Raw genomic sequence first — 14,454 nt, forward strand, 5'->3', positions numbered from 1 at the left:
AATGTATTAAAACTACAGACTGTAACTGAATCAGAATTCTAGCCTGGGTCTGTGACTCCAACATGGTCTTTCCACCAGGCCAGAGTGACTGCAATGACAGCTGAAACAGTACTCTCAGTTAACAAAAATTGTCCAAACTCAGGGAAATACAGAAGAGGGCCAGACATGTGTGTGTGTGTGTGTACACACACATGCACACAAGTGACAAGGGTAGAGGAAGAGCCATGGAGATTTTGACTGGACCCCTTTCTCAAACTCACTGCCTCACATTTCAGGTATCCTTAAGCTGAATACCTGCACCACGGCTGGGCCCTAGTATCTGCTCCCCAATTTGCTTGGTGTATCTATCCAATCTCTACATATTTATGGTAGCAGACTACAAGTCAGTTTAAAACAATGACACTTGTGAATACAATGTCTTACTTAAATCCCTGAGATGTTAAATATGTCAAAGCAACTAAGAGATTTCCTAATTAAAGAGATTACAATGCTAGGGACTAAACAAGAAAAAGACAATAGATTCAGGAAAGTTTCCTGAAGCAATAAATCAGATGTCAGAAAAGAATAATTTATTATAGAAATAAAATTGAGAAAATGATACAGAATGACATCTTTATAAACTCAAGGAACATTTCTAACAATCAAAATGAAGGGGAGGTGGCTTCCTTGAATATTTTCTTTAACTCAAAGAGGTAAAAACTCCACTGGAGATGAGTTAATTTCATCTAAAATACACTTACACTTGGAAATTACTCATATCAAAAACAGTAGTTTTGAACCAGAAAAAGAATCACAGAGAAACCACAGCAGAAAAAAAAATGCAGAAATAGAGAGTAAAAAGAACAATAGCCAAGAGGAAAGGGAAGGGAGATTTAAAAAAAAAAAAAAAAGCTACAATGTAGCCATCCGATCAACAAACAAACAAAAAAATGAAAAGCTGGAGACAAAAATCAATCATATCTCATAATCATTGGAGAGGACAAAGACAGGGAAAAGACCCGAGAAACTGTAATGCTCCTGGCTTGCTTTCAGTCAGTGGGCATTACGGTCAAGAGAGGAAGAAAGTTCCATACTCAAATGAAACAAGAAAATTAACCAAGAAAGATTCAGTCAGCAAATTTTCATCCCTAAGCATCCCAAGGAATATTAAAACAGATAATGTCTGAACATTGGAAGAAAACATACTAGTAGCCTAACCCCTGCTTCTAATTACCTTACACACAACACCCTCTTATTACTGCTGCATTTCCAGTACAAGGCACGGAATGAAAGAACTCCAGACCCGCTGTTCTGTCTCCAACATTCCCTCTCCCTTCACCAGCCTCCTCACATGCGTATCTGGGCCTCCCAGTTGAAGGACTTGGACTCTCCAGCCTTCAACTGCCATCGCCAACACCACTGCGGGGTTTTGCTGTTTTGCTTGGAACTGGAGGTGGTGGGTGCCTTGTCTGGCTCAGAACTTGAGTCCAGAACAAAGATTCTCATTACCGAACGAACTCTGTTCTCAGAGAGGGCAAGTGGCTCATCATTGCCAGACCACCGCCACCTCCTCCATCAAGAAGGGCTGAGTGAGTTCAGAGCCCAAAAGCTGGGGCTTCACATCAACAGCACCCCGAGGCTCTCGGCGCTGCCCAGTGCAAACACTGCTGTGGCCCGCCTGCCTCTGGTCACCCCGGCTGCCCGGGCCCTGTGCTCTGTGTGAGGCCTGTTGGACCTGCTCTGTGACTGTTCTGTGCCCAGGGGCCTCCTCAGGTGCCGTCTGTGCCAGCTCCCCCTCACAGTACCCAACAGGTCCGAGTTCTGTCCCTTGTTTCCCAAGTCCTCTTTAGCCTGGACGTCTCCCCCTGCAAAGCCTCCCCTCAAAGTCCAGGGCACATGCTCTCCCACCTCACCACTGCTTCCCACCACCCTTCCCCACACACGCTCCGTGGGCAGGGCTCACTCAGTAAATGGTGGTGGAAGGGATGAAGAAGAGGGCGTAAGTGAAGAAAAATGGAGGGTGGACTGGATAAAAGTTGGGTTTGTTGGAGTGGTCAAGTTCAGATGGAAGAAAATGACTTTACCTAATTCAACTCTTGCCAAACAAAGAACCCACCTCTAGGGAGTTCCCATTGTGGCTCAGTGGAAACAAATCTGACTAGCATCCATGAAGACACAGGTTCGATCCCTGGCCTCGCTCAGTGGGTTAAGGATCCAGCATTGTCATGAGCTGTGGTGTACATCACAGACGTGGCTTGGATCCCGAGTTGCTGTGGCTATGGTTAGGCCAGAGGCTACAGTTCCGATTCAATCCAAGCCTAAGACCCTCCATATGCGGAATGCGCAGCCCTTAAAAAGATCCACCCCTGCCCCTATCAAAAAAAAGCCACCTCTAAAATTGCACCTACTAAAAAACTAAGTTCTGGTCAAAGAGCAGAGTGTTTGAAACCACTGGTTTTAACACAAGACACTTGACCCACTACAAATTTACAAAATTAATTGCACAGTTCATGCTTGCCATGCACAGAAAGGCAGCCACAAGCAGTAAAGAAAAACCGTGAAAGAAAACTAAAGACTGACAAATTTGTAAAGTTCACTACATGTACCATGGAGAAACATCAAACACTAAGAAAAAAGTTAAAGGGGAAACTTACAATTACCTGCTGGTCTGAGGGAATAAACTCAAGAGCTTTCTGGATAACACGGCAGCCATACATCTGTAGCGCCAATGACAAGACATGGCCTCGAATCCGTTCTGCCAAAGCCAGCTTCTGCTCAAGGCTGCCAAACTAGACATAATGTGTGGGTGAACACCATTACTTAGGTAGAAAGAAAGAAACCAGAGAAAGCAAAGCATTCATTATTCTGTGTCTACACTGGCATACCTCTTTTGGTCTTGTCATTTATGATTAATCTTTCATTTAAAAAGCCTTTGATTCTCTGAGCCAGTACATCTCAGCCTGATTATGAGAAACTCTTTTTCACATTAAAAAACTTTCCAGATATCCAACAGTAGTAGTGTCATTACTAGTATCTGCTAAACAAATACACAGTTCCTCACAGGCGCCCTTAAATTCATCAGTACCGTTAAATTTATGTGTGTCATTAATTATAAGGACATTTACATTTACTCTAAAAACAATAATGTATGTGGAAGATATTGTTTATTAAAGCTTTAGACGACATCTGAAGAAGATTTAAGAACTTCTCACAGCAAATCTACATCACATCTCATACATCCCATGAGTTGAAAAGCTCTTCTTTCACTTACACGAAGTGTAAGCCAAAGCACACATGCACACTGTTCTGAACATACTGTTTTACATTACTCTAAGAATTGATACTGTCTATTTATACAAGTCAGAGTCAGGGGGAAAGTTAGCAGAATCCAGAGGTAAGGCTGCACAATGTTAAAACGCTTCCTAAAATCTTTTTCCATCCATTACTTTTTATTTTCGTTTGAACAGTATGAGACTGGAAGAGACTTTATGAAAAAGGTTGCCCAACCCCCCCCCATCTTCCATACAAGGGAACAGAAGTCCAGGGGCATTCCCTAAGTAAGAGAAGTTCCCTAGTTTGTCCCAAATCATACTGCTATAACCCACTGTTCATTCAGCTACCCCTAGTTGCATTAACCTTAGAGTTAGAGATCTCTGTATTTTATACATGTGACAAAATGGCAGTAAAAAGGCATTCTGAAGTCAAAATTATAAGATACATGTTGAGATTGATTTCTTAATCCATAGCTGGAGAATTCAGAGTCCAAAGAACTGAAGTCTTCATGAGAAAAGTTGGGAAGATAAAAGCTGAGCCAATTTTTTTAAATCTTCACACAAACCAAACAAAATAAGATATAAAAAATTTACAAATTCCCTGCCTTTCTCACATTCTAGTTTAAAAGAGGAAACAGATATTAATCCAATCATCTCATCAGTACTTTCCAAAGACAATGTTAATGAGAATGCACATTATCCACATTAATGGAGAAATATTAAAGAACCAAGGCTGAAGGATCACCCAAGAAGCAGCATTTAACAATCCTCTTGACTATGGTTTATGATGAAAAACCCTAGAGTTGGTGTTCACAGATATTTCTTGAGGAATCCATTTTTTAAAATTCATTTTCAGGAGTTCCCGTCGTGGCGCAGTGGTTAACGAATCCGACTAGGAACCATGAGGTTGTGGGTTCGATCCCTGTACTTGTTCAGTGGGTTAACGATCCGGCGTTGCCGTGAGCTGTGGTGTAGGTCGAAGACGCAGCTTGGATCCTGCGTTGCTGTGGTTGTGATGTAGGCTGGCGGCTACAGCTCTGATTGGACCCCTAGCCTGGGAACCTCCATATGCCGTGGGAACAGCCCAAGAAATGGCAAAAAGACAAAAAATAAAATAAAATAAAATAAAATAAAATTCACTTTCAGAACTTTACTGTGATCTTGCTAAAACTATCTTACAAGGATTCTTCCTCCAAAATAGACGTGTTTAGTGAAACTATTTTAGTGATCAGGAATATTGTGCTGGATCCTAACTGGGGACAATGGTTCTCCAAACATATTTCTAAAATACACCAGCATCATCTGCTTGGGTATTTAAACAATGTGCTTTTGCTAATGAATTGGAGAAACATTTAAACACGCTTCAAAAAGACCACACACATTTATTTTGAGTACTAGAATGAAAATGCAATACTAAAAAAAGCTAATGAAAATCAAAATGCTGTGGAGATTCTCTAAAGTTAAAGGATAAAAAGAACAAAGACTTACTTCAAAGAACTTCTGAATGACGTAATTTCCAAATACATCCACCATAAGCTGGTAAGCAGCCTGGAGGATTTCATTGAAGACAAGCTGGCGCTCAGCTGGTGTGGCACGCTCAAGTTTCAGCTGAATGAATCTGAAGCACAAAGTAAAAAGGGCAATCACAGTATTTTAGGAAGACTTGAAAAGCATATAAAGATTAGCTCAATTTATATAACCTATCACTTCTAAAACTACATATATATGTGTGCATGTGCACAGACACACGTGTGTATGCAATGGTGAATGAATAATAATGAATCTTGTATACATGTTCTGTTGTAATGAAATATGCTGAAATTTAAATATACTCTTTTGGCTGCGCCCAGAAGTTTTAGGGCCAGGGATTGAACCCATGCCACAGCAGTAACAACACCAGACTTTTACCCCTGCTGAGCCACCAGGGAACTCCTAAAAGTATTTATTTGCGGGGTTGAGGGGAAGATGAGGGAGGGTGGGCAGGAAAAGAGAAGAGGGTAAAGGCAGGCACAACACAGGGAGAACTCTTCTTCTTTTAGAAACCAGGCCTACATAAACTCAAAGCCTATGGTCCTCATTATGGGTCTCTAATTTACATTCACATGAAGCACTACATATTCCTTAATGATGTGAAAGAGCTGTTACAAATGTGCAGTATCTTCTAAGGTAGTAGCTACTCAGTTTGCCTTAAAAGCTCAGGTGACTATATCAGAACAACCATGCTGTCTCTCAATCAGACCTCTGGGATCCAAATATGAGAAATCCTTGCAGAGGAGCAAGCTGGCGGAAAGAAGAGGTAGGTTCTCTGGGAGTTATTTCAATGGAACAGTCAGAAAGAAAGAAAAAGACAGGAGAGAAGGACGAATGGCATCACCATATTCTGCTTTTTCCCCAGGACCAGCATCCCTTTCTATAAAGCTCGCTGGAACAAAGAGGGAGGGGTAACACAAGCTAAATTCTGTGTTTTATAATAGCATCTTCCTCTGACCTCTATGGAGACTCTCACTTCTACAGAATGGAACAACAAAGAAAAGTGGGGGCGCCATCTTACTCTTGAGCCCAGAGATCCAAACTTGCATTTGAATAGTATCTCTTGGAGATCAAGATTCTTAGCGATTTAAACAGCAAAAGGGGATACATAACACCTTTGTGTTAGTGTTTCTGTTTTTCTTAAATTGGAGACATTCTGTGAGCTTCTCATGAACAAGGAACACCAGGCTAATCTTTCAGACTGTAAAAAGGTTTGTTTAAGCACGTGATCCAGAGTACTAAGTGGCTATTTTCAATCACTTCTATATCTGGTAAACCTCATATCCATGTCTCTCTGAAATAAGTAACAGAAAGCATACTAAAAAGCAAACTTTGTTTCAATTATTTTACAGCAATTTCCTTAAGTGTATACCTTATCTGGGGCATGAAATGTAAGGCATTAAGATTTCAGTTACCTTAAGTGCCAAAGCCAAGTCCTCACCTGGACCCATGCTGGTCTTGGGAAAACTCCATTATATGCCCAGCAATCTCCCGCAGTTGTAAATTGGGATACCGGTTATTTCGAAAATCTTCCAAAAGCCTGCTCCTGCCAGAGGGCATGACATCAGACATTCCATATCGCAAACGGGAGGAGGAAAAAAGGGTGCTGCTGGGGCTGAAGAGGCTGGAGGCACTGCTTGCACTGCGGTACTTGGCTTCAGCGCCTGGAGCAGCAGAGATGTATCTTCCACTGCCATTTGTGAGTCCTCCTGTTGGTTACAGAATAGGAAAACTCAAGACTCATTCTGAAGGAACTTTGTTCAAGAGAGGAAAAGGCATCCCATACATGAAATCTTGGATCACCTCTGATTTTTCAATTCTGTTGCTTTTGTGTTAAGATTCAATCTTATTAGTATCACAACTTTCATAAGGCCAACTCACCAAGCTGGAAGAAAATTTTTGCAGAAATTGAGAGGGGAATGCTATTAACCACTGATGGGAGACTGCTAGCAATAATGGAGTAATGGTTAACGTAGCCCTTGTGGGTCAAATGATGGGGAACGGTCTTGCTGTATGACCCAATACCTGGGTACCAGGATCAGAAAAGATAAAATGCACAGTGACTTCAGTAGTTTTCCACTCTGAGCTCTGTGGAGATTCCTGCCATCAGTGAATAATCCCACTTCCATCTAAAACCCTCCCTTAAAAAATAAAAAGTCAGGGTACTCGGCTTAGTCCATTTTTATATAGTAAAAAAGTCCTCCCCCCAAAGCTTTGAAGGCATGGTTTTGCCACTTCATAAATAGAAGTCTAAAAATTACTAAGGCACGCCAGGCCAAGGATTAGGTATAAGGGATAGAAAAAATGGACATATGCTTTGAAATGGAAGGTTTTCAAGTTCTTCATCAGGACTGGGCAGCATTTAACACCTTCTATTGGAACAGAGCCTGAAGTGATTGCAGTAGCAACAACTTCCAGGCCACAGATATTGCTGTTTTGACCAACGACAAGGGAGTAATTGTGAACCTCCAGACATATAAAATAGAGATAAGACTGAAAGGCTTATCCAAAGGCAAAATAAAATAAAAAATTATAATGAGTATGTATTTTCAATATTTTTTCTAAATAGTGGGGGTTTTTTTAAATGTAATAGATTGCACTATAAAAAGGATGTGAAGTCTTTTTTGTGTTTTTCCTCTATTCCTACATTGCAAAGTAGGTAAAAAATACCATTAAACAAGGAGCACAGATAAGTAACAATTCGGGATCCATGAGAAAAGTCACTCAATATGAAATGCATGTTAACTTCTACAGAGTTTCAATGAATGTATGGTTTGGGGCTTAATGTACCTACAAAAAGATACCTAGCTTGGATTCCTCAACAGAATTCTAGGATCCAGTTTCAAAGGTCTGGGTCTCAACGAAAGCAATGGAAACCAAAAGAAATGGCTCAACATTAACATTTGTTCAAATAAATAAATAAAAATAAAAACCACTTAAATGAGCAATTATCTTATGCCAGGCTCCATGCTAGAAGTATATACTTTCTATCAAATTCTCCATGGCAGAGTTCCCATCATGGCTCAGTGGTCAACAAACCCGACTAGTAACCATGAGGTGCGATCCCTGGCCTCGTTCAGTGGGTTAAGGATCCAGTGTTGCCCTGAGCTGTAGTATAGGTTACAGATGCGACTCGGGTTTGGTGTTGCTGTGGCTGTGGCATAGGCTGGCAGTTGTAGTTCCAATTCGATCCCTAGCCTAGGAACCTCCATGTGCTACGGGTGCAGCCCTAAAAAAGACAAAAAAAAAAAAAAAATTCTCACTGGCATTACAGAAAGGGAGTTTTTAAATCTCATTTATATAACAGAAAATTAAGGCCCAAAGAGGTAAAGCGATTGTCCAAAAATAGAAAACCCCAAATTATAATGGCCAGAATCTGCCACAGAACTCTTGACTCCAGAGTCACTGCCCTTACAACTACATGAGAAGCATTTTCAGACTGTTATACCCAGTTTTCTTGTTCTAAAGGACACTATTATTCTTGCTAAAATTTCACAATATTTCTTCATCCTAAAGGAAAACATCTCTTTAACGAAAGGAAGAGAGGAGGCTTATTAAGAAAAGAACAGCAGCCATATGGCTGTTCTTTATTCTACTTCAGAAACACTTCTTTTCTTCCCTGGCTTGAGATGGGGAGAAATAGTCAAAGATGTGATAATGAGGTAGGTTAGCAGGTACTGGGAGAGTGTGGTAATAGCAAAGAACGTAGTCAGAGGAAGGAACAGCACCAATACACAGTTGTGAAAACAATTTAAAGGTATTTTAAGAACCTGGTGACTAAGAGAGACCCTTATGCAAACAAAAGTAATATATCAACAGAGAAACAACTACACTCCTAAAAGGCCTGACAAACAAATTAACATGGAAGGTAGCCAGGTCATTGGTGACAAGGCTGAATGATGGGAACCAACTCTGAGCACTGCCCTACCTCTATACTTCCAGTTATATGAGCCAATAAATGCACTCATTGTTTAAGCCACTCTTAGTTGGATTTTATGTCACTGTGGTCAAAAGCACACTGACTAATCTGTAACACAAAGGGCTAGAATGAATAATGGGCAGATTTATACTTCTGCCCTGAAGTCTTGATTTTTGGCTCTGATGTCCTGGATGCCAGACAAAATACACAGGCGTGCACGTGCACACATACAACTTCTATTACTGAGAAAGGAAGTATACAAATCCGAAAAAGAAATTTCTTCAGTACTATATTATATGGAAAACTGACAGTTCACAAGAATATGTTGTTTAGGACAAATAATTTTTCTTTAAACATTCCCATTGAGGCTCAGTAGTTAATGAACCCGCCTAGGATCCATGAGGATGCGGGTTCGATCCCTGGGCTCGCTCAGTGGGTTAAGGTTCCAGCATTGCCATGAGCTGTGGTGTAGGTCGCAGACACGGCTCAAATCCCACTTGGCTGTGGCAGGCCAGTAGCTGAGCTCCAATTCGACCTCTAGCCTGAGAACTTACATATGCTATAGGTGTGGCCCTAAAAGGCAAAAAACAAAACAAACAAACAAAAAAAAAAAACAATGGTTAAAGTAAATTTCTGCTTAAAATGTGGTTTTCTGGTTGTTTCTGAAAAAGTACCTGGCAAACAGAAGACAATCATTATTTGCTGACTGAATCTCCTTTAGATGGTAAATATGCAGAAAGGTGTTGCCCAATTCACTACAGTTTACGCACTTACATGTACTTATACCGAAACCATTATACTGAAGATGGCCCCGAAAATGTTTGAATTTGCAACGCTTGTTTTAAAAGGAACATTTCATACAGGACCTCCAAGGGAGCCTCCTAATGGTTTCACAAAGTTTTCTACAATATTTTGTCAGGAATGGATTTCTTAGAGCTGTGTCCTATGACAATGTTATCTACAGAAATTAAGGACTTAAATGTTCTGTTTAAATGGTTTGTGCAGATTTCCCATTCTACATGTGAGGGGCATTCCATCATAACAGGTAAAAAGCTGAACAGACTGAAAAATCAAAAATTCTTGGATCCATAAAAGAGAAGGCACAGAACAAACCACTGCCCCCAAACTGAAGAGATACAGGTTATCACAGCTAACCAGATCAAGGGACACCAGCAGACACCACTGCCAGGACCAGTACCACTAGGAAAACCTGAAGTGTGACTAGCAAATTGTTAAAAGGCTCAACATTGATGACTGAAGTTAAAAGTCCAGGAAACCCAGTCATAAGGCAGCCCCAACAATAAATACTGTGATATCTACCTCCAGGAGCCCAACCAGGTCCCACAATGAATATCATAGCAAATTCTTCCTTGGAAAGGATGAAGCAAAAGGAACAACTGAAAAATTGCCAGAGCACTCTGTTCTTCAAAAAACCTGCCCTCTGGGAACACTAGTTAACCAGAACCTAACTTTCTGGATTATTATCAGAAACTGACTTGGAGAAGGGAAATGCACAACTCTAGTAGCCTACTCAACTATCATACCCCACCAAAAGGAGGAGAAAAGAAAAGGGAACACTTGTGAAGCTGAGAGTACAGAAGAATAGGCTCACTAAAAGACTGAGACCTAATTATAGATCTATAATTATAGATCTATAGATCTATAATCTTTCCCTCCCCCAAACCTCACCACCACATTTTTACTAAAAACCTATTTACGGTGCCTTTCACTCAGTATATCAGGTATGGCTAGCAAAAATAAACCTCAAGATATACCAAAAGCCCAAGCCAACTCGAGAGAAAGAACAAACATCAGAAACATACATGACAGAAACACTGAAATTATCAGACTGGAAATTTAAAACACTAATGATTAATATTATGTTAAGGATTCTAGAGGATAAAGTAAATAGCATACAAGAACAAAACAGATGGACAATGTAAGCAAAGAGATGGAAATTCTAAGAAAGAACCAAAAAGAAATGTTAGAAATAAAAAACACTGTAACCAAAGTGAACAGCACCTCCACTGGGTTTTCTAGTTGACTGGACACAGATGAGGAAAGCATCTATGAGCTAGAGGAACTATGAAGAGAATCCTCGAAAACCAAAAAGGAAAGAGACCAAAGATTCAAAATAACACAACAGAATATCCAAGGCATACCACACACATAACACACACATAATGGGCACACCAGGAGAAGGAGAGAAAGTAACAGAGTGAAGACCTGAAAAAATAATGACTGAGAATTCCTCCAAAATAATTTCACCAAACCACAGATCCAGGAAGCACAGGGAACACCAAATAGGATAAACACCCCAAAACTATACTTCTATCATTTTCAAATTACAGAAAAGCAAAGATAAAGAAAAAATACTGAAAGGAGCTAGAGAGGAAAAAAACACCTAAACTATAGAGGAACAAAGATAAGAATTACATCCAACTTCTCCTCAAAAAGCATGCAAGCAAGGGAGTTCCTGCTATGGTGCAGTGAGTTAAAAATCTGACTGCAGAGACTCAGATCCATGCAGAGGCATGAGCTTAATCCCCAGCATGGAGCAGTGGGTTAAATGATTCAGCATGGCTGCAGCTGTGACTCAGATTCAATCCCTGGCCCAGGAACTTCTATATGCCATGGGTGAAGGTAAGAGGGAATACAAGCAAGAAGAGAAAACTTTAACATTTAAAGTTTTGACCAAAAAAAAAAAACCATCAACCTAGAATTCTGTGTCCTACAAAGTTATCCTTCAAAAGTGAAAGAGAAATAAAGACTTACTCAGGCAAACAAAAATTGATGGAATTTGTTGCCAGTACGTATGCCTTCCAAGAAATGTCAAAAGAAGTTCTTTAGAGATTAGTATAAATAATACAGACCAGAAACTAATCTATATGAAGGCAGAGCATTAAAAAAGGAATAAATAAAAACATTTATTTCTAGTATTCTTTTTTTTTTCCATCTTTTGGTTACCCTGCAGAATAGGAGTTCCCGGGCCAGGGATGAGATCTGAGCAATAGCTTCAACCTAAGCCACCACTGTGGCAACGCCAGATCCTTAATCCACTGTGGAAGCTGGAGATGGAACCTGCATCTCAGTGCTCCCAAGATGCCTCCTGATCCCGCTGCACCACAGGGGGAACTCCCATTTCTCTTTTTTCTTGACTGATCTGATAGATAACAGTTTGCTCAAAATAATAGCAACAATGTATTTAATTACCTATGCTTATGTTTATTTTATACATACACACTCAAGTGCAAGCACCTATATACAGCTGAAATGAACTGCAGCAATGACAAAAGGGATGGGAAGGAAAAGTCAGGATTACTTTGTTTTTTTAGGGGCACGCCTGTGGCATATGGAGGTCCCCAGGCTAGGGGTCTAATTGGAGCTACAGCTGCCGGTCATGATGGGAACTCCAGGATTACTTTATTATTATAACGTACTCACACTACATGTGAAGTGGCACAGTCTTACTTTAAAGTGGACCCTAGATAGGAGCTCCTGTCATGGCTCAGCGGCAACTAAGCCAACTAGGATCCATGAGGATGCAGGTTCGATCCCTGGCCTCGCTGAGTAGGTTAAGGATCCAGTGTTGCCGTGAGCTGTGGTGTAGGTTGCAGATGCAGCTCGGATCCCAGGTTGCTGTGGTTGCCGCGAAGGCTGGCAGCTGTAGCTCTGATTTGACCCCCAGCCTGGGAACTTCCATATGCTTCATGTGGGGCCCTAAAAAGCAAAAATCAAAAAAAAAAAAAAAAAAAAGTCTGCTGTAGGAAGAAGGCTCATGCCCAGAAAGCTGCAGGTCAGAAGGCAGCAGCTCCTCCAAAAGCTCAGAAGGGTCAGAAAGCCCCAGCCCAGAAAGCCCTGCTCCAAAAGAATCTGGCAAGAAAGGATGAGAGCATAAGAGGCTATTATAAACATAATAAAAGTTCTTTAAAAAATAAATAAATAAAGTGGACCTAGATAAACTGCAAATGATCCTGGGGCAACCACCTCCTGGGGCAACCACTAAAAAAGTTACTTTTTTAAAAAAAGGAAATAGTATAACTGATAGGTTAAAAAAGGATATAAAATGCTCAATTAAAACCACAAAAGGCAAACATATACACCCGACTATATATAAAATAGACAATCAACAAGGACCTAATGTTTAATATAGGGAACTCTACTCAATATTCTGTAATAATCTATATGAGAAAAGAATCTGAAAAAGAATGGACACATGTATATGTATAATTGAATCACCTTGCTGTACACCAGAAACTAACAACATTGTAGATCAACTATACTTCATTATAAAATTAAAATTAAACTTAAAAAAACAAAAAAGGCAGAAAAAGAGTGGAAGACAGAAACAAAGAAAAAAACAATAAACAACAAATATGGTAAATATTAATCCAACAACAAGAATAGTCACTGTGAATGTCCAACGGTCTAAATGTACCAATTAAGGAGACTGTCAAATTAAGGAGTGGGTCAAAAAATGCAATCCAACTATAGGTTGTCTACAAGAAACTCACTTTAAAAATAAAGGCATAGGAGTTGTCCTTTGGCGCAGCAGGTTAAGGATCTTGAGTTGCTGCTGTAGCGCAGATTCTACCCCTGGCCTGGGAACCTCTGCATGCCATGGGCATAGCAAAAATAAATAAATATATAAATAAAGACAAAGATTAAAAGTAAATGGATGGGAGTTCCCATCGTGGCACAGTGGAAAGGAATCCGACTAGGAACCACGAGGTTGCAGGTTCAATCACTGACCTCACTCACTGGGTTAAGGATCTGACGTTGCCGTGAGCTGTGGTGTAGGTCGCAGACATGGCTTGGATCTGGCATTGGTGAGGCTCTGGTGTAGGCCAGCGGCCACAGCTCCAATTAAACCCCTGCCTTGGAACTTCCATATGCCATGGGTGTGGCCCTAAAAAGACCTCCCCACCCCCCGCCAAAAAAAAAAAAGTAAATGGATGGACAAAAACATACCAGACACTGCTCAGATCTGGCGTTGCCATGGCTAAAGCTCCAATTTGACTCCTAGCCTGGGAATTTCCATATGCCATGGGTGTGACCCTAAGAAGACAAAAAAAGGGGGGGGGGGGATATGTCTCAATTATTTTCTATTTTTAGCCTTCTACTCCATTTTCTGGCTATGTGGAATGTTTTTGTTCTTCTGGTTTTGCTTTCTGTACTCAGAGATCTAGTAGATGCCTAATGGGCAAAGCCTTGCCTTAAGGCCCCCAACATGTGGTTCTGTATTTAATACAGGCAGAGGCAATGCTGCTCACCAAAATGTTTACAAAATAAGTCCTCACCAATCATCCACTCCCCTAATACTACAGTCAGGTAGCCCTAAAAGGAAATAAGTCAAAGAATTGTCTTTAGTGTATAATACTGAATCAAAGTTAAGTCAATTTTTATATGGTTAGTTTTATAGATAAGTCACTTTCAGAGAACTAGGTAAGCAATCACAAAATACTACATTTCCATTTGGAACAGAGCAGTGCACACCCATGATTACTAAATAACCTAAAATTAGTACATGTTATTGAACAGTAAATTAGAAACACCTACTGCAGTTCAAGCAGGTAGGAACAGAGAAACCATTTGGTGTTTGATCTTTGCTTTTCTTAAACGACTAAGGGCACATACAACCCTGAATAAAAAGGACAGGAAGAATCAATTTTAGGAAGACAGGAATTCTATTATGATAATAAAACTAACTGCTTGCATTCTTTTGCCATGGACAAACTATGAACTTTTGAGCTC

General features: G+C 40.3%; 1 protein-coding gene and 1 non-coding gene across 14 annotated transcripts in view; both read right to left on the reverse strand.

Moving 5' to 3' along the window:
* PUM1 (pumilio RNA binding family member 1) overlaps nt 1-14,454 on the reverse strand; it is a 139,750-nt gene that overhangs the window by 16,467 nt on the left and 108,829 nt on the right. For 9 of the 13 annotated variants that reach the window (XM_047792965.1, XM_047792966.1, XM_047792974.1 and 6 more), the window contains 3 exons: nt 6,223-6,490; nt 4,740-4,869; nt 2,634-2,768 (listed from right to left, as the gene is read on the reverse strand). In XM_047792965.1, coding sequence (XP_047648921.1) covers nt 2,634-2,768; nt 4,740-4,869; nt 6,223-6,490 — 533 coding nt within the window. The remainder of the gene's footprint in view (nt 1-2,633; nt 2,769-4,739; nt 4,870-6,222; nt 6,491-14,454) is intronic. The other 4 variants (XM_047792975.1, XM_047792970.1, XM_047792967.1 and 1 more) reach the window with 1 other exon arrangement.
* LOC125134785 (small nucleolar RNA SNORD103/SNORD85) lies at nt 1,448-1,536 on the reverse strand. Its single transcript, XR_007136784.1, has one exon. It is a non-coding gene; the product is annotated as a small nucleolar RNA SNORD103/SNORD85 (small nucleolar RNA).

Source organism: Phacochoerus africanus, chromosome 8, assembly GCF_016906955.1.
Source record: "Phacochoerus africanus isolate WHEZ1 chromosome 8, ROS_Pafr_v1, whole genome shotgun sequence".
Lineage (NCBI taxonomy): Eukaryota > Metazoa > Chordata > Mammalia > Artiodactyla > Suidae > Phacochoerus > Phacochoerus africanus.